Genomic DNA, 22277 nt, shown 5'->3' with positions numbered 1-22277 from the left:
ATCAAGGCAGCGGAGGCGAATTCATGTCTTTGAATGGTCATGACTTAGCCACTGAAGGGCCACAGTAGAAGGGCAGGCGGGCTAGTTGGCATCTTGCCCACGCACCTGTAATATTTCACTTGCCTCCTTCGGAAAAGACGGCCATTGGGAAGTGATAAAATCCAGCCCACAAAAAATGTTTCAGTTCCATTCGCACTAATCTTGTATTTTTGCTCTACTTCATTTTTTGCTCCGAATTCCACTTTCACTGTGTCCCAGAGTTCGACCTCATATATAAATAATTATTGGTGCACACCTTAACTTTGTCCAATGTGCGACATAAAAACAGCAGCCAGTTTTACAGCTCTCACAACTTCCATTTTTGCAATTGCCTTTCCAATGTACGCTTAGCACCTACATACAAATAAATCCCCAGGGCCTGATATTATACATCCCAGAGTGCTGAAGGAAGTGGTTCCAGAAATAGTAGATCCATTGGTGGTCATTTTCCAAGATGCTATAGACTCTGGAACAGTTCCTGCAGATTGGAGGGTGGCTAATGTAACCCCACTATTTAAAAAGGGAGGTAGAGAGTAAACAAAGAATTAAAGAACGGTATACCTGACGTTGGTAGTGGGGAAAATCCTAGAATCCATTAACAAAGATTTTATGGCTGAGCACTTCGAAAATAGTGGCAGGGTCAGACAAAGTCAGCATGGATTTATTAATTATTTTTTTAAAAATTTAGAATACCCAATTAATTTTCACCAATTAAGGGGCAATTTAGCATGGCCAATCCACCTATCCTGCACATCTTCGGGTTGTGGTGGTGAAACCTACGAAAACACGGGGAGAATGTGTAAACTCCACATGATCAGTGATCCAGAGACGGATCGAACCTGGGACCTTGGCGTCATGAGTCAGCATGGATTTATGAAGGGGAAATCATGCTTGACAAATCTACTGGAATTCTTCGAGGATGTAACCAGTAGAGTTGACAGGGGGAGCCAGTCGATGTGGTGTATTTGGACTTTCAGAAGGCGTTTGACAAAGTCCCGCATAAGAGATTATTGTGCAAGATTAAAGATCGTGGGATTGGGGGAAATGTATTGAGGTGGATAGAAAACTGGTTGGCAGAGAGGAAACAAAGAGTAGGAATCAATGGGTCCTTTTCAAATTGGCAGGCAGTAACCAGTGGGGTACCACAGGGATCGGTGCTGGCACCCCAGCTATTCACAATATATATTAATGATTTGGATGAGGGAACAAAATATAACATCACAAAGTTTGCAGATGATACCAAGTTGGGTGGGAGGGTGAGCTGTGAGGAGGATGCAGAGATCCTTCAGTGTGATTTGGACAAGTTGAGTGAGTGGGCAAATGAATGGAAGATGCAGTATAATGGGGATAAATGCGAGGTCATCAACTTCGGTAGCAAAAACAATGTGGCAGACTATTAACTGAATGGCCGTAAATTAGGACAGGGGAATGTACACCAGTCACTGAGGGGAAGCAGGCAGGTACAGCAGGAGGTAAAGGAAGCAAATGGTCTGCTGGCCTTCACTGCGAGAGGATTCGAGTACAGGAGCAGGGATGTCTGCTGCAATTATACAGGAGCCTTGGTGAGGCCACATCTGGAATATTGTCTGCAGTTTTGGTCTCCTTATCTGAGGAAGGATGTTCTTGCTCTAGAAGGAGCACTGCGAACATTTACCAGACTGATTCCTGGGATTGCAGGACTCAAGTACGAGGTGAGATTGAAACAATTAGAATTGTATTTGCTGGAGTTCAGAAGACTGGGGTGGGGGTGGGGGGGGATCTCATAGAAACCTATAAAATTCTAACAGGACTAGAGAGAGGTGATGCAAGAAGGATGTTCTCAAATGGCAGGTGTGTCATAACCAGGGGTCACAGTCTGAGGAAAGAAGGGTAGACCATTTAGGATGACCAAAAGACCCATCCGACTGATGATGCCAATAACCTGCATTTAACGTAGTATCATTAATGTTGGGCTTTTGTAAACCATCGCGCCCACATTACAATCATATGAATTAGGAGCATGAGTAGGCCACCCGACCCCTTGAGCCTGCTCCGCCATTCAATAAGATACTGGCTGGTCAGATTTTAACCTCAGCTCCACATTCCCGTCTACCCTTTCACACCTTTCTTTATCAAGAATCTATCCAGCTCTGCCCTAAAGATATTCAAAGGCTCTGCGTCCACCCCTTTTTGAAGAAGAGAGTTCCAAAGACTCACAACCCTCAGAGAACAGAAATACTCCTCGGGCGGGATTCTCCAATAATGGGGCTATGTCCCCTCTCCAGCATCAAAACATGGGCGTTCACGCTGGACTTTCCTGAAGAAAGTCCAGAGTGAATCTCCTACCTGAAGGGGGCTAGCAGGGCCCCGGATGACTCCTCACAAGGATATGGTGCCCTGTACTTCCGATATGGGGCCCTACACCTCTGGTTGAGAGTCCGCGCATGCGCACGGTAGCGGCCTCCGAAAACAAAGGTGTGTCTCCCCCCCCGAGACCGCACGCGCCCGCGGCTCGGTGGCCCCCGATCGCTAGCCTGGCCGTCCCCGAGGCCCCCCCGCGGTGAAGGATCCCCCTGCCCCCCCACCAGGGCGGCCGCGGACTGACCCCACAGCCGCCTTCGGCTGTTCCCGACAGGCAAAACATGGTTAGAACCATGCCGTCTGGAACTCGGCCAGTTGTCCTCGGAGAATCGCCGCGGGGGCCCTCTGTCAATGGCCCCCTACCCGGGCCGCGTAGGCTGCGCGCACGCGATTCACGGCGATTCTCCGGGGACTGTAGAATCGTGGGAGCGGCGTTGCGCCAGTTTTCAGCGTCAACACCCATTCTCCGTCCCTGTGCCGATCGCGATTTCGGCGATTCCGCCCCCCATCTCTGTCTTAAATGGACAGCCCCCTTATTTCTAAAAAGGTGACCCCAGTACTAGATTCTCCCATAAGAGGAAACATCCTTTCCACATCCACCCTGCCAATACCCCTCAGGATCTCAAAAGTTCCAGCAGGGTCCAGGTGAAGTTTCTCCCAGTGTTACAGCCCCCCCACTTTTCCCAGTACTGGTGTCAGTACCCCTCGAGCAGATATCCACTTCTCCCACACCTTATCCCTTTAAATCTTTCCATTTAATAAATTTACTTCGGTATTATTGACTGCATCTATCTGATCACACACACACACCCCAAACTACTTCAATGCTTCAGAGACCATTTTCACAGTAACTTCATTACAGTGTTAAAGTAAGCCTATTTGTGGCACAAATAAAGATTATTAAGGACACACGACAACGCAGAATCGCCGAGCAGAAACTTATTGCCAAGTTCCGCACACATGAGTACAGCCTCAACTGGGACCTTGGATTCATACATAGATAGAAGATAGGAGCAGGAGGAGGCCTTTTGGCCCTTCGAGCCTGCTCCGCCATTCATCACGATCATGGCTGATCATCCAACTCAATAGCCTAATCCTGCTTTCGCCCCATAGCCTTTGATCCCATTCTCCCCAAGTGCTATATCCAGCCGCCTCTTGGATATTATCATGTCTCACTACATTCACCCCCCCCGCCCCCCCCACCACCATCTGGCCTGGGCTTGTGAAATCCTACCAACTGTCCTGCCTTGAGACAATTCACACCTCTTTAACCTGTGATTATCCCTCTCTCCAGTTGCTCTGTCTGGACCTGTAAAGACTTGATTACCTGCAAAGACTTGCATTCAAAGTATCGTCTTGCATCATTGACTTTGTCTGTATATGCCGTGTTTGTGTAACCTACCTCTTCACTCACCTGATGAAGGGGCTGTGTTCTGAAAGCCAGTGATTCCAAACAAACCTGTTGGTCTTTAACAAGCAGAAGAATAGCCAGGTAGCCAAGAACCAGGGGAAAGTAGCCAAGGCATGAGAGAGAGGGATAGATCGGTGGAGGGGGGATGGGGACAGCTAAACCTAAGAGAAAAGAAAGGCGAACCACAGGAGAATGGTAGGGGGGAGGGGGAGAAAGGGGGCAGAAGGGGGGAGGAGGGGAAGAGTGAGGAGACAGGGAACAACAGAGGGGAACCAGTGAGGTGGGGGTGTAGGCAGCGGTATGACAGCCGGAAGGAGGGCACGGGAAACGATAACAAACTTGGCATCTACAGGAACAGAGAACAAGGAGAATCCGGGCGAAAGACGGGAGGAACGGCTGAAGCGGAGGTGAGCGCGAGACGACAACGGCAGCGAAACCCGGGAGAAGCAGATCCATTCTCGTATTCCCCTCTGTATTGGACATAGCCAATGTAATTGTTTCTCCGGCACCCAAATGTATATGTCCCTCCCCAGTTCCCTCCCCAGTTCCCCTCCCTCCCACAAACAGATGCCTACTTATGTGTTAAAAATAATATTGCCAATTGTACAGAGTTGCTGTTGTTGAGCTAGTGCAAAGTACCCTACCAGTTATTTTATTATTTTTTGTTTGTTTGTGTGTGCTCTTCTCTTCTATATATATATATATATATATATATATTTTATTCTGTCCACATAACGGTAAATATACTTTATTCAAAAACCCAATAAAAAAATGTTATTAAAAAAATAAACCTGTTGGACTTTAACCTGGTGTTGTAAGACTTCTTATTGTGCCCACCCCAGTCCAACGCCGGCATTCCCACATCAAAGATTATTATAACAGATCATCGGTGTCAGCATATGGTATCAGATTTCCTCACAGTCTCCCTTACTTAGCTGGTGTTATCGACTCCAGACTCTATTTCCTTCTGATTATGTGCTGCTGGTTGTGATTTATGGTCCCCACTTTAGATAACCGGTTTCCTCTTCCCACTCTCAGTGCTGTGCAATCAGTTTGTCCAGCAGTGCTATCACTGATGCTGTGTTTACACTGGAGTATCAATACAACCTGCAGATTCAATTAAACCACCAAACAGGACACATTGAACACCAGGCACCAGAGTAGCAACGTATCCCTCACGCTGCTGCCTGCAGTTAGTTTAGTAAAGGACGAGCAATCCATTTTTCTGTGGTGAGAAAGGGAACGATGGGGCAACTGGAGGATCCCAAAGGTAACAAATCAAGTGACCGAGGGGGTAGCAAACGTAAATTGAATGAATAATTTATTTCCTGTGTTCATGGAGGATGCAATGAATTTCCAGAGTAGATGAGGTATTGCCACTAAAATAACCCCCCCCCCCCCCCCACCTCCCCAGCTGGGAGAATGGCACACCCCACCCAGTCAGGCAAGTACACCACAAGGGAAGCTAAATGATCTTGCTCTCTGGGCCAGGAAAGACACCACTTTGTTCAAATCTGGGCCATCAGATCCAGACTTCTGACTTGTTGAGGCTTTTTAATGTTTGGGGCTCGAGCCTCGCTTGCTTCCTGAAACCTGGGAGTTAAGATGGCCGTGGCGAGGGCGGCACGGTGGCGCAGTGGGTTAGCACTGCGGTCTCACAGCGCCGAGGTCCCAGGTTCGATCCTGGCTCTGGGTCACTGTCCGTGTGGAGTTTGCACATTCTCCCCGTGTCTGCGTGGGTTTCGCCCCCACAACCCAAAGATGTGCTGGCTCGGTGAATTGGCCACGCTAAAATTGTCCCTTAATTGGAAAAAATTAATTGTGTATTCTAAATTTATTTTTTAAAAAGATGGCCGTGGCGAGAGTGCCCAGCCCTATCTTAAACTTCCCACATGTCCACCTGTCATGGGACTTGGAGGAGGAAGGATTACAATCAATTCTTGGTGTCACCTTCGGTCCTGGCAGCCCCGGGCCGAGTCTGCTAAGAGTGTTCCGGCAGTTTGTAGATTCAGGCAGAATAAAACTTTTACCTCACGCCATCTCAGGTTCTTTTGCTGAGCGCTTTAAACCAACGTCATTGGGCCATCAGAATGTTTCTCCTCGTTAAGTCTACCTAAATCCCTTCATGATTTTAAATACCTCTCATCAACTCCCCTCTTAGCCTTTGCTGCTCTGAAGGTGAACAACCCAAGCTTCCCCCAGGTGAACCAATAATTGGAAGAGTCTTAAAACTTAAACAAGAGCTGCGAACAGTACAAGCCTATGAAGACAGAGTTGGCCAGGTGGAAATGGGAAAATAGGTTAAAAGATGAGATGGGAAGGGAAGCGATGGCAGATGTTTAAGGGGATATTTCATCAAGTGCAAAGATATATTCCATTGAGAGAGAAAGACTCCACAAGCAGGATGCACCAGTCATGGTTAACCCATAAGGTTAAGGGTGGTACCAATTGGAAAGGAAAGATGCACAATGCTGCAAAAGTAAGTGGCAGCACAGAAGATTGGGAAATTTTAGAAACCAGCAAAGGATAATGACAAGGAAAAATTGGAGCACAAGAAAAAAAGTAGCAAGAGGTATAGAACAGACAAGAAAGGCTTCTAATAGTATGCCAAAAGAAAAAGCGTAGCAAGTGTTAGGGTGAGACTAGGAATTATTAATGGAAAACAAGGAGATGGCTGAGACTTTGAACAAGTATTTTTTTCCTGTCTTCACAGTAATAGACACAGAAAACATCCCAAGAATTGTATAAAATCAACAGGAAAAAGGGAGGGAGGAACTGAAAAGAACCGCGATCACCAGAGAAAACGCATTGGTACACTGATGGGACAAAAGCCGACAAGACCTGGGATCTGATTACCTACATCCGAGGGTCTTAAAGGAAAGTGGTCACAGTGATGGTGAAAAAAATGGATGACAATCTTTAAAATTCCCAAGATTCTGAAAAGGTCCCAGCAGATTGAAAAGCCACAAATGTGGCACCACCATTCAAGATAACAAGCAGGGGACGATAGGGGATTGGTGTCAAATATTGTTTGAAAACAAACAAGAGCAGCTGGAGAAGAAGTGTTGCTAGTTTAACGGCACAATATACATGCAAGTTGCTGTTAATCTGCACAAACAGTCCCTAAATTGGTAAAGTGGAGTTTTTCCAATTTATTCTTCACCATTTGCATGGTCAGCAGCACAGGTCTAGGTCTCTGATGATGTCTTATCCATAATATGTTGATTCTTTCACTTTCAAATGTCAAAACTCAGATGGTTAAAGTTATTACGTAGTCACCAGTTTCCGTATTAGAAGCACAGTTTTAGTGACAGACAACTGGATAACAATGCACCATACCTGCGATAGGTGGACCGGCTGTCATTGGAATGGACATCAATCCGAGAAGGAATCCTATAGCCTGCGATACATTCTCCGAACCCACAAGCTCGAACGCGACGGGGGCCATGATCGAGATGAAGCATCCGTCAAATAAACCCATGAAAAGACAGACTGCAATGAGGCCTCCAAAGTCTTGGCAAAGTGGAATCATCATGGACATTAGCCCAATGACAACGAATGATGCCACCTAAAATGACAACAACAACAAAGAAATCCTCTTCACCTGCACCTGGTTATGTGAACAGTCGGAATGTTTAGCAGTATTATTCAATAGCTTTCAGAATGTAGGCTACCTCCACTAAACTCAGTAATAAGATACACCAATTGTATTATAATTGGGGTATCGGTGTTGCATGTTTTCATTCACTACACTTCAGCAATGTGCAGTATTAACATTCCACTATTAGCTGATGCAGGGCCACTTTTGGAGTAGCTATTCCATAGTTCAAACAACTGGAGATCAGTGAATGAAGCTGTGGACATGCAAGTAAATATGTATGTGGGGAATTCCGCATTGCACATGCTTCAGATAACTGGAGGCAATGGAAACATTAATCGAGAGTGCAGGGAAATCTGGAGCCTCCGGTGACAGCACTACCTCTCCAGGTTCTGTTGCTAATCCATAAGGGAATCACGGGATATGGGGATAGGGCGGGAAAGTGGAGTCAAAGGTCAGTAATGATCTGATTTAATGGCACAACAGGCTGAAGGGAGTCATTATCGCCTATCCCTGCTCCAATCTCTTCTCCCTTATTACTGTCTCCTGAAGTCGTATTGGTGGCACAAGTTGTGATTAAATGCACCTGGTGCACAAATATATATCTTAGTGTGTGCCACTGATAAGGGACATCACAAGAATCTCTATTAGAAGGACTGGGAATAATGTAATGGGTTAATCTCACTCAAAGTAATTCCTCACCGCAAAACCGCTCATATCCTGGCACAAATTGGAAGCCTCAGTCACCAGCACAGGACTATCTGAAACTCAGTGGGGAGGCAGTGGGGAAATGGTATCGTCACTGGACGGAACTCCGGTTCAATTCTTGCCGTGGCAGATGGTGGCATTTAAATTAAATTTAAATGTGGCGACTAGGGGCTTTTCACAGTAACTTCATTTGAAGCCTACTTGTGACAATAAGCGATTTTCATTTCCAAATTCAATAAAACTTCAGGATTGCCATGGAAACAACATCTGGTTCACTGATGTTCTTCAGGGAAGGAAATCCTCCGTCCTTACCGCACCTGGTCTGGTCTACATGTGACCCCCAGACCCACAGCAGTGTGGTTGACTCAATATGCCCAAGCGGCAATAAATGCTGGTGCAGCACTGCTAACATCCCATGTAGGGATTTTGAACAAGCATGCGGCCCTGGCGGCTGGTCAGAACTCTTGTTCAAGTATCGGATTACTGAGTCTGCACAAGAGGGCAGACTTGGTTCCAATATTCCTTCAGCAGCTGTCATCACACACACAAAACAATTACCCCTTACCCAAACAAAGCAATTACCCCTTACCCATACACACAAAGCAATTACCCTTTACGCAAACAAAGCAATTACCCCTTACCCAAACACACAAAGCAATTACCCTTTACCCAAACACACAAAGCAATTACCCTTTACCCAAACACACAAAGCAATTACCCTTTGCCCAAACAAAGCAATTACCCTTTACCCAAACACACAAAGCAATTACCCTTTACCCAAACAAAGCAATTACCCTTTACCCAAACACACAAAGCAATCACCCCTTACCCAAACACACAAAGCAATTACCCTTTACCCAAACAAAGCAATTACCCTTTACCCAAACACACAAAGCAATTACCTCCTTACCCAAACACACAAAGCAATTACCCCTTACCCAGACACACAAACCAATTACCCTTTACCCAAACACACAAAGCAATTACCCCTTACCCAGACACACAAAGAAATTACCCCTTTACCCAAACACACTAAGCAATTACCCTTTATCCATACACACAAAGAAATTACCCCCTTACCCAGACACACAAAGCAATTACCCACTTACCCAACCACACAAAGCAATTACCCCTTACCCAGACACACAAAGCAATTACCCCCTTACCCAGACACACAAAGAAATTACCCCTTTACCCATACACACAAAGCAATTACCCTTTACCCAAACACACAAAGCAATTACCCCCTTGCCCAAACACACAAAGCAATTACCCCCTTACCCAAACACACAAAGCAATTACCCCCTTGCCCAAACACACAAAGCAATTACCCCTTACCCAGACACACAAAGCAATTACCCCCTTACCCAAACACACAAAGCAATTACCCCTTACCCAAACACACAAAGCAATTACCCTTACCCAAACACACAAAGCAATTACCCCCTTACCCAAACACAAAGCAATTACCCCCTTACCCAGACACACAAAGCAATCACCCCTTACCCAAACACACAAAGCAAATACCCCTTACTCAAACACACAAAGCAATTACCCCTTACCCAGACACACAAAGCAATTACCCCCTTACCCAAACACAAAGCAATTACCCCCTTACCCAGACACACAAAGCAATCACCCCTTACCCAAACACACAAAGCAATTACCCCCTTACCCATACACACAAAGCAATTACCCTTTACCCAAACAAAGCAATTACCCTTTACCCAAACACACAAAGCAATTACCCCCTTACCCAGACACACAAAGCAATTAACCTTAACCCAAACACACAAAGCAATTACCCCTTACCCAAACACACAAAGCAATTACCCCCTTACCCAGACACACAAACCAATTACCCTTTACCCAAACACACATAGCAATTACCCCCTTACCCAAACACACAAAGCAATCACCCCTTTACCCAAACACACAAAGCAATTACCCCCTTACCCAGACACACAATGCAATCACCCCCTTACCCATACACACAAAGCAATTACCCCCTTACCCATACACAAAGCAAATGACCCCTTACCCAAACACACAAAGCAATCACCCCCTTACCCAAACACAAAGCAATTACCCCCTTACCCAGACACACAAAGCAATCACCCCTCACCCAAACACACAAAGCAATTACCCCCTTACCCAGACACACAAACCAATTACCCCTTACCCAGGCACACAAAGCAATCACCCCTTACCCAAACACACAAAGCAATTACCCCCTTACCCAGACACACAAAGCAATTACCCCTTACCCAAACACACAAAGCAATTAGCCCCTTAGCCAAACACAAAGCAATTACCCCCTTACCCAAACACACAAAGCAATTACCCCCTTACCCAGACACACAAAGCAATCATCCCTTACCCAAACACACAAAGCAATTACCCCTTACCCAAACACACAAAGCAAATACCCCTTACCCAAACACACAAAGCAAATTACCCCTTACCCAGACACTGAAAGCAATTACCCCTTACCCAGACACACAAAGCAATTACTCCCTTACCCAAACACACAAAGCAATTACCCCTTACCCAGACACTCAAAGCAATTACCCCCTTACCCAAACACAAAGCAATTACCCCCTTACCCAAACACACAAAGCAATTACCCCCTTACCCAAACACAAAGCAATTACCCCCTTACCCAGACACACAAAGCAATCACCCCTTACCCATACACACAAAGCAATTACCCCTTACCCAAACACACAAAGCAATCACCCCCTTACCCAAACACAAAACAATTACCCCTTACCCAAACACAAAGCAATTACCCCCTTACCCAGACACACAAAGCAATCACCCCCTTACCCAAACACAAAAAGCAATTACCCCCTTACCCAAACACACAAAGCAATTACCCCCTTACCCAGACACACAAAGCAATCACCCCCTTACCCAAACACAAAAAGCAATTACCCCCTTACCCAGAAACACAAAGCAAATTACCCCTTACCCAGACACACAAAGCAATTACCCCTTACCCAGGCACACAAAGCAATTACCCCCTTACCCAAACACAAAGCAATTACCCCCTTACCCAGACACACAAAGCAATTACCCCCTTACCCAGACACACAAAGCAAATGACCCCTTACCCAAACACACAAAGCAATCACCCCCTTACCCAAACACAAAGCAATTACCCCCTTACCCAGACACACAAAGCAATCACCCCTCACCCAAACACACAAAGCAATTACCCCCTTACCCAGACACACAAACCAATTACCCCTTACCCAGACACACAAAGCAATCACCCCTTACCCAAACACACAAAGCAATTACCCCCTTACCCAGACACACAAAGCAATTACCCCTTACCCAAACACACAAAGCAATTAGCCCCTTAGCCAAACACAAAGCAATTACCCCCTTACCCAAACACAGAAAGCAATTACCCCCTTACCCAGACACACAAAGCAATCATCCCTTACCCAAACACACAAAGCAATTACCCCTTACCCAAACACACAAAGCAAATACCCCTTACCCAAACACACAAAGCAAATTACCCCTTACCCAGACACTCAAAGCAATTACCCCTTACCCAGACACACAAAGCAATTACCCCCTTACCCAAACACAAAGCAATTACCCCCTTACCCACACACACAAAGCAATCACCCCTTACCCATACACACAAAGCAAATGACCCCTTACCCAAACACACAAAGCAATCACCCCCTTACCCAAACACAAAACAATTACCCCTTACCCAAACACAAAGCAATTACCCCCTTACCCAGACACACAAAGCAATCACCCCCTTAAACAAACACACAAAGCAATTACCCCCTTACCCAAACACACAAAGCAATTAGCCCCTTACCCAGACACACAAAGCAAATTACCCCTTACCCAGACACACAAAGCAATTACCCCATACCCAGGCACACAAAGCAATTATCCCCTTACCCAAACACAAAGCAATTACCCCCTTACCCAGACACACAAAGCAATTACCCCCTTACCCAGACACACAAAGCAATCACCCCTTACCCAAACACACAAAGTAATTACCCCCTTACCCAAACACACAAAGCAAATGACCCCTTACCCAAACACACAAAGCAATCACCCCCTTACCCAAACACAAAACAATTACCCCTTACCCAAACACACAAAGCAATCACCCCCTTACCCAAACACACAAAGCAATTACCCCCTTACCCAGACACACAAAGCAATCATCCCCTTACCCAGACACACAAAGCAAATGACCCCTTACCCAAACACACAAAGCAATCACCCCCTTACCCAAACACACAAAGCAATCACCCCTTACCCAAACACACAAAGCAATTACCCCCTTACCCATACACACAAAGCAATTACCCATTACCCAAACACACAAAGCAAATACCCCCTTACCCAGACACACAAAGCAATTACCCCTTACCCAAACACAAAGCAATTACCCCCTTACCCAGACACACAAAGCAATTACCCCCTTACCCAGACACACAAAGCAATTACCCCCTTACCCAAACACACAAAGCAATTACCCCCTCACCCAAACACACAAAGCAATTACCCCCTCACCCATACACACAAAGCAAACACCCCTTACCCAAACACACAAAGAAATTACCCCTTACCCATACACACAAAGCAATTACCCCTTACCCAAACACACAAAGCAATTACCCCTTACCCAGACACACAAAGTAATTACCCCTTACCCATACACACAAAGCCATTACCCCCTTACCCAAACACACAAAGCAATTACCCCCTTACCCAGACACACAAAGCAATCACCCCTTACCCAGACACACAAAGCAATTACCCCCTTACCCAGACACACAAAGCAATTACCCCCTTACCCAAACACAAAGCAATTACCCCCTTACCCAGACACACAAAGCAATCACCCCTTACCCAAACACACAAAGCAATTACCCCCTTACCCATACACAAAACAATTACCCCCTTACCCAGATGCACAAAGCTATCACCCCGTACCCAAACACACAAAGCAATTACCCCCTTACCCAAACACAAAGCAATTACCCCCTTACCCAGACACACAAAGCAATTACCCCCTTACCCAAACAAACAAAGCAATTACCCCTTACCCAAACACACAAAGCAATTACCCCCTTACCCAAACACACAAAGCAAATACCCCGTTAACCAGACACACAAATCAATTACCCCCTTACCCAAACACACAAAGCAATTACCCCCTTACCCAGACACAGAAAGCAATTACCCCGTTACCCAGACACACAAAGCAATCACCCCTTACCCATACACACAAAGCAATTACCCCTTACCCATACACACAAAGCAATTACCCCTTACCCAAACACACAAAGCAATTAACCCGTTACCCAAACACACAAAGCAATTACCCCCTTACCCAGACACACAAAGCAATCACCCCTTACCCAGACACACAAAGCAATTACCCCCTTACCCAGACACACAAAGCAATTACCCCCTTACCCAAACACAAAGCAATTACCCCCTTACCCAGACACACAAAGCAATTACCCCCTTACCCAAACACACAAAGCAATTACCCCTTTACCCAAACACACAAAGCAATTACCCCCTTACCCAGACACACAAAGCAATCACCCCTTACCCAAACACACAAAGCAATTACCCCTTACCCATACACACAAAGCAATTAACCCTTACCCAAACACACAAAGCAATTACCCTCTTACCCAGACACACAAAGCAATCACCCCTTACCCAAACACACGAAGCAATTACCCCCTTACCCATACACAAAACAATTACCCCCTTACCCAGATACACAAAGCTATCACCCCTTACCCAAACACACAAAGCAATTACCCCCTCACCCATACACACAAAGCAATTACCCCTTGCCCAAACACACAAAGCAATTACCCCCTTACCCAAACAGAAAACAATTACCCCCTTACCCAAACACACAAAGCAATTACCCCTTACCCAAACACACAAAGCAATTACCCCCTTACCCAAACACACAATGCAATTACCCCCTTACCCAATCACACAAAGCAATTACCCCCTTACCCAGACACACTTACCCAAACACACAAAGACAATACCCCCTTACCCAGACACACAAAGCAATTACCCCCTTACCCAAACACAAAGCAATTACCCCCTTACCCAGACACACAAAGCAATCACCCCTTACCCAAACACACAAAGCAATTACCCCCTTACCCATACACAAAACAATTACCCCTTACCCAGATGCACAAAGCTATCACCCCTTACCCAAACACACAAAGCAATTACCCCCTTACCCAAACACAAAGCAATTACCCCCTTACCCAGACACACAAAGCAATTACCCCCTTACCCAAACACACAAAGCAATTACCCCTTACCCAAACACACAAAGCAATTACCCCCTTACCCAAACACACAAAGCAAATACCCCGTTACCCAGACACACAAAGCAATTACCCCCTTACCCAAACACACAAAGCAATTACCCCCTTACCCAGACACATAAAGCAATTACCCCGTTACCCAAACACACAAAGCAAATACCCCGTTACCCAGACACACAAAGCAATTACCCCCTTACCCAAACACACAAAGCAATTACCCCCTTACCCAGACACATAAAGCAATTACCCCGTTACCCAGACACACAAAGCTATCACCCCTTACCCAAACACACAAAGCAATTACCCCTTACCGATACACACAAAGCAATTACCCCTTACCCAAACACACAAAGAAATTACCCCCTTACCCAAACACACAAAGCAATTACCCCCTTACCCAGACACACAAAGCAATCACCCCTTACCCAGACACACAAAGCAATTACCCCCTTACCCAGACACACAAAGCAATTACCTCCTTACCCAAACACACAAAGCAAATACCCCCTTACCCAGACACACAAAGCAATTACCCCTTGCCCAAACACAAAGCAATTACCCCCTTACCCAGACACACAAAGCAATTACCCCTTACCCAAACACACAAAGCAATTACCCCCTTACCCAGACACACAAAGCAATTACCCCCTTACCCAAACACACAAAGCAATTACCCCTTTACCCAAACACACAAGCAATTACCCCCTTACCCAGACACACAAAGCAATCACCCCTTACCCAAACACACAAAGCAATTACCCCTTACCCATACACACAAAGCAATTACCCCTTACCCAAACACACAAAGCAATTACCCCCTTACCCAGACACACAAAGCAATCACCCCTTACCCAAACACACGAAGCAATTACCCCCTTACCCATACACAAAACAATTACCCCCTTACCCAGTTACACAAAGCTATCACCCCTTACCCAAACACACAAAGCAATTACCCCCTTACCCATACACACAAAGCAATTACCCCTTACCCAAACACACAAAGCAATTACCCCCTTACCCAAACACAAAACAATTACCCCCTTACCCAAACACACAAAGCAATTACCCCCTTACCCAATCACACAAAGCAATTACCCCCTTACCCAGACACACAAAGCAATTACCCCCTTACCCAAACACACAAAGCAAATACCCCCTTACATAGACACACAAAGCAATTACCCCCTTACCCGAACACAAAGCAATTACCCCCTTACCCAGACACACAAAGCAATCACCCCTTACCCAAACACACAAAGCAATTACCCCCTTACCCATACACAAAACAATTACCCCCTTACCCAGATGCACAAAGCTATCACCCCTTACCCAAACACACAAAGCAATTACCCCCTTACCCAAACACAAAGCAATTACCCCCTTACCCAGACACACAAAGCAATTACCCCCTTACCCAAACACACAAAGCAATTACCCCTTACGCAAACACACAAAGCAATTACCCCTTACCCATACACACAAAGCAATTACCCCCTTACCCATACACAAAACAATTACCCCCTTACCCAGATACACAAAGCTATCACCCCTTACCCAAACACACAAAGCAATTACCCCCTTACCCATACACACAAAGCAATTACCCCTTACCCAAACACACAAAGCAATTACCCCTTACCCAAACACAAAACAATTACCCCCTTACCCAAACACACAAAGCTATCACCCCTTACCCAATCACACAAAGCAATTACCCCCTTACCCAGACACACAAAGCAATTACCCCCTTACCCAAACACAAAGCAAATACCCCCTTACCCAGACACACAAAGCAATTACCCCTTGCCCAAACACAAAGCAATTACCCCCTTACCCAGACACACAAAGCAATTACCCCCTTACCCAGACACACAAAGCAATTACCCCCTTACCCAAACACACAAAGCAATTACCCCTTTACCCAAACACACAAAGCAATTACCCCCTTACCCAGACATACAAAGCAATCACCCCTTACCCAAACGCACAAAGCAATTACCCCTAACCCATACACACAAAGCAATTACCCCTTACCCAAACACACAAAGCAATTACCCCCTTACCCAGACACACAAAGCAATCACCCCTTACCCAAACACACGAAGCAATTACCCCCTTACCCATACACAAAACAATTACCCCCTTACCCAGATACACAAAGCTATCACCCCTTACCCAAACACACAAAGCAATTACCCCCTTACCCAAACACAAAACAATTACCCCCTTACCGAAACACACAAAGCAATTACCCCTTACCCAAACACACAAAGCAATTACCCCCTTACCCAAACACACAAAGCAATTACCCCCTGACCCAATCACACAAAGCAATTACCCCCTTACCCAGACACACATAGCAATTACCCCCTTACACAGACACACAAAGCAATTACCCCTTACCCAGACACACAAAGAAATTACCCCTTTACCCAAACACACTATGCAATTACCCTTTATCCATACACACAAAGCAATTACCCCGTTACCCAGACACACAAAGCAATCACCCCTTACCCATACACACAAAGCAATTACCCCTTACCCATACACACAAAGCAATTACCCCTTACCCAAACACACAAAGCAATTAACCCGTTACCCAAACACACAAAGCAATTACCCCCTTACCCAGACACACAAAGCAATCACCCCTTACCCAGACACACAAAGCAATTACCCCCTTACCCAGACACACAAAGCAATTACCCCCTTACCCAAACACAAAGCAATTACCCCCTTACACAGACACACAAAGCAATTACCCCCTTACCCAAACACACAAAGCAATTACCCCTTTACCCAAACACACAAAGCAATTACCCCCTTACCCAGACACACAAAGCAATCACCCCTTACCCAAACACACAAAGCAATTACCCCTTACCCATACACACAAAGCAATTAACCCTTACCCAAACACACAAAGCAATTACCCTCTTACCCAGACACACAAAGCAATCACCCCTTACCCAAACACACGAAGCAATTACCCCCTTACCCATACACAAAACAATTACCCCCTTACCCAGATACACAAAGCTATCACCCCTTACCCAAACACACAAAGCAATTACCCCCTCACCCATACACACAAAGCAATTACCCCTTACCCAAACACACAAAGCAATTACCCCCTTACCCAAACAGAAAACAATTACCCCCTTACCCAAACACACAAAGCAATTACCCCTTACCCAAACACACAAAGCAATTACCCCCTTACCCAAACACACAATGCAATTACCCCCTTACCCAATCACACAAAGCAATTACCCCCTTACCCAGACACACAAAGCAATTACCCCCTTACCCAAACACACAAAGACAATACCCCCTTACCCAGACACACAAAGCAATTACCCCCTTACCCAAACACAAAGCAATTACCCCCTTACCCAGACACACAAAGCAATCACCCCTTACCCAAACACACAAAGCAATTACCCCCTTACCCATACACAAAACAATTACCCCCTTACCCAGATGCACAAAGCTATCACCCCTTACCCAAACACACAAAGCAATTACCCCCTTACCCAAACACAAAGCAATTACCCCCTTACCCAGACACACAAAGCAATTACCCCCTTACCCAAACACACAAAGCAATTACCCCTTACCCAAACACACAAAGCAATTACCCCCTTACCCAAACACACAAAGCAAATACCCCGTTACCCAGACACACAAAGCAATTACCCCCTGACCCAAACACACAAAGCAATTACCCCCTTACCCAGACACATAAAGCAATTACCCCGTTACCCAAACACACAAAGCAAATACCCCGTTACCCAGACACACAAAGCAATTACCCCCTTACCCAAACACACAAAGCAATTACCCCCTTACCCAGACACATAAAGCAATTACCCCGTTACCCAGACACACAAAGCTATCACCCCTTACCCAAACACACAAAGCAATTACCCCTTACCGATACACACAAAGCAATTACCCCTTACCCAAACACACAAAGAAATTACCCCCTTACCCAAACACACAAAGCAATTACCCCCTTACCCAGACACACAAAGCAATCACCCCTTACCCAGACACACAAAGCAATTACCCCCTTACCCAGACACACAAAGCAATTACCTCCTTACCCAAACACACAAAGCAAATACCCCCTTACCCAGACACACAAAGCAATTACCCCTTGCCCAAACACAAAGCAATTACCCCCTTACCCAGACACACAAAGCAATTACCCCTTACCCAAACACACAAAGCAATTACCCCCTTACCCAGACACACAAAGCTATCACCCCTTACCCAATCACACAAAGCAATTACCCCCTTACCCAGACACACAAAGCAATTACCCCCTTACCCAAACACAAAGCAAATACCCCCTTACCCAGACACACAAAGCAATTACGCCTTGCCCAAACACAAAGCAATTACCCCCTTACCCAGACACACAAAGCAATTACCCCCTTACCCAGACACACAAAGCAATTACCCCCTTACCCAAACACACAAAGCAATTACCCCTTTACCCAAACACACAAAGCAATTACCCCCTTACCCAGACATACAAAGCAATCACCCCTTACCCAAACGCACAAAGCAATTACCCCTAACCCATACACACAAAGCAATTACCCCTTACCCAAACACACAAAGCAATTACCCCCTTACCCAGACACACAAAGCAATCACCCCTTACCCAAACACACGAAGCAATTACCCCCTTACCCATACACAAAACAATTACCCCCTTACCCAGATACACAAAGCTATCACCCCTTACCCAAACACACAAAGCAATTACCCCCTTACCCAAACACAAAACAATTACCCCCTTACCGAAACACACAAAGCAATTACCCCTTACCCAAACACACAAAGCAATTACCCCCTTACCCAAACACACAAAGCAATTACCCCCTGACCCAATCACACAAAGCAATTACCCCCTTACCCAGACACACATAGCAATTACCCCCTTACACAGACACACAAAGCAATTACCCCTTTACCCAAACACACAAGCAATTACCCCCTTACCCAGACACACAAAGCAATCACCCCTTACCCAAACACACAAAGCAATTACCCCTTACCCATACACACAAAGCAATTACCCCTTACCCTAACACACAAAGCAATTACCCCCTTACCCAGACACACAAAGCAATCACCCCTTACCCAAACACACGAAGCAATTACCCCCTTACCCATACACAAAACAATTACCCCCTTACCCAGTTACACAAAGCTATCACCCCTTACCCAAACACACAAAGCAATTACCCCCTTACCCATACACACAAAGCAATTACCCCTTACCCAAACACACAAAGCAATTACCCCCTTACCCAAACACAAAACAATTACCCCCTTACCCAAACACACAAAGCAATTACCCCCTTACCCAATCACACAAAGCAATTACCCCCTTACACAGACACACAAAGCAATTACCCCCTTACCCAAACACACAAAGCAAATACCCCCTTACATAGACACACAAAGCAATTACCCCCTTACCCGAACACAAAGCAATTACCCCCTTACCCAGACACACAAAGCAATCACCCCTTACCCAAACACACAAAGCAATTACCCCCTTACCCATACACAAAACAATTACCCCCTTACCCAGATGCACAAAGCTATCACCCCTTACCCAAACACACAAAGCAATTACCCCCTTACCCAAACACAAAGCAATTACCCCCTTACCCAGACACACAAAGCAATTACCCCCTTACCCAAACACACAAAGCAATTACCCCTTACGCAAACACACAAAGCAATTACCCCTTACCCATACACACAAAGCAATTACCCCCTTACCCATACACAAAACAATTACCCCCTTACCCAGATACACAAAGCTATCACCCCTTACCCAAACACACAAAGCAATTACCCCCTTACCCATACACACAAAGCAATTACCCCTTACCCAAACACACAAAGCAATTACCCCTTACCCAAACACAAAACAATTACCCCCTTACCCAAACACACAAAGCTATCACCCCTTACCCAATCACACAAAGCAATTACCCGCTTACCCAGACACACAAAGCAATTACCCCCTTACCCAAACACAAAGCAAATACCCCCTTACCCAGACACACAAAGCAATTACCCCTTGCCCAAACACAAAGCAATTACCCCCTTACCCAGACACACAAAGCAATTACCCCCTTACCCAGACACACAAAGCAATTACCCCCTTACCCAAACACACAAAGCAATTACCCCTTTACCCAAACACACAAAGCAATTACCCCCTTACCCAGACATACAAAGCAATCACCCCTTACCCAAACGCACAAAGCAATTACCCCTAACCCATACACACAAAGCAATTACCCCTTACCCAAACACACAAAGCAATTACCCCCTTACCCAGACACACAAAGCAATCACCCCTTACCCAAACACACGAAGCAATTACCCCCTTACCCATACACAAAACAATTACCCCCTTACCCAGATACACAAAGCTATCACCCCTTACCCAAACACACAAAGCAATTACCCCCTTACCCAAACACAAAACAATTACCCCCTTACCGAAACACACAAAGCAATTACCCCTTACCCAAACACACAAAGCAATTACCCCCTTACCCAAACACACAAAGCAATTACCCCCTGACCCAATCACACAAAGCAATTACCCCCTTACCCAGACACACATAGCAATTACCCCCTTACACAGACACACAAAGCAATTACCCCTTACCCAGACACACAAAGAAATTACCCCTTTACCCAAACACACTATGCAATTACCCTTTATCCATACACACAAAGAAATTACCCCCTTACCCAGACACACAAAGCAATTACCCACTTACCCAACCACACAAAGCAATTACCCCTTACCCAGACACACAAAGCATTTACCCCCTTACCCAGACACACAAAGAAATTACCCCTTTACCCATAAACACAAGCAATTACCCTTTACCCAAACACACAAAGCAATTACCCCCTTGCCCAATCACACAAAGCAATTACCCCCTTACCCAAACACACAAAGCAATTATGCCCTTGCCCAAACACACAAAGCAATTACCCCTTACCCAGACACACAAAGCAATTACCCCCTTACCCAAACACACAAAGCAATTACCCCTTACCCAAACACACAAAGCAATTACCCCTTACCCAAACACACAAAGCAATTACCCCCTTACCCAAACACAAAGCAATTACCCCCTTACCCAGACACACAAACCAATCACCCCTTACCCAAACACACAAAGCAAATACCCCTTACCCAAACACACAAAGCAATTACCCCTTACCCAGACTCACAAAGCAATTACCCCCTTACCCAAACACAAAGCAATTACCCCCTTACCCAGACACACAAAGCAATCACCCCTTACCCAAACACACAAAGCAATTACCCCCTTACCCATACACACAAAGCAACTACCCTTTACCCAAACAAAGCAATTACCCTTTACCCAAACACACAAAGCAATTACCCCCTTACCCAGACACACAAAGCAATTAACCTTTACCCAAACACACAAAGCAATTACCCCTTACCCAAACACACAAAGCAATTACCCCCTTACCCAGACACACAAACCAATTACCCTTTACCCAAACACACATAGCAATTACCCCCTTACCCACACACACAAAGCAATCACCCCTTACCCAGACACACAAAGCAATTACCCCCTTACCCAGACACACAAAGCAATCACCCCTTTACCCAAACACACAAAGCAATTACCCCGTTACCCAGACACACAATGCAATCACCCCCTTACCCATACACACAAAGCAATTACCCCCTTACCCATACACAAAGCAAATG

The 22277-nt window shown here is 45.6% G+C and overlaps 1 protein-coding gene across 1 annotated transcript in view; it reads right to left on the bottom strand.

Moving 5' to 3' along the window:
• The window catches only part of LOC140411050 (monocarboxylate transporter 10-like), a 268489-nt gene that overhangs the window by 20622 nt on the left and 225590 nt on the right, over window positions 1-22277 (bottom strand). The window contains exon 5 of the mRNA XM_072500036.1: window positions 7130-7358. Within this exon, the coding sequence (XP_072356137.1) occupies window positions 7130-7358 (229 nt within the window). The remainder of the gene's footprint in view (window positions 1-7129; window positions 7359-22277) is intronic.

The sequence above is a fragment of the Scyliorhinus torazame genome, chromosome 4 (assembly GCF_047496885.1).
Source record: "Scyliorhinus torazame isolate Kashiwa2021f chromosome 4, sScyTor2.1, whole genome shotgun sequence".
Taxonomy (NCBI): domain Eukaryota; kingdom Metazoa; phylum Chordata; class Chondrichthyes; order Carcharhiniformes; family Scyliorhinidae; genus Scyliorhinus; species Scyliorhinus torazame.
The sequence above is the reverse complement of the archived record's forward strand: the minus strand, read 5'-3'. Positions and strand labels throughout refer to the sequence as shown.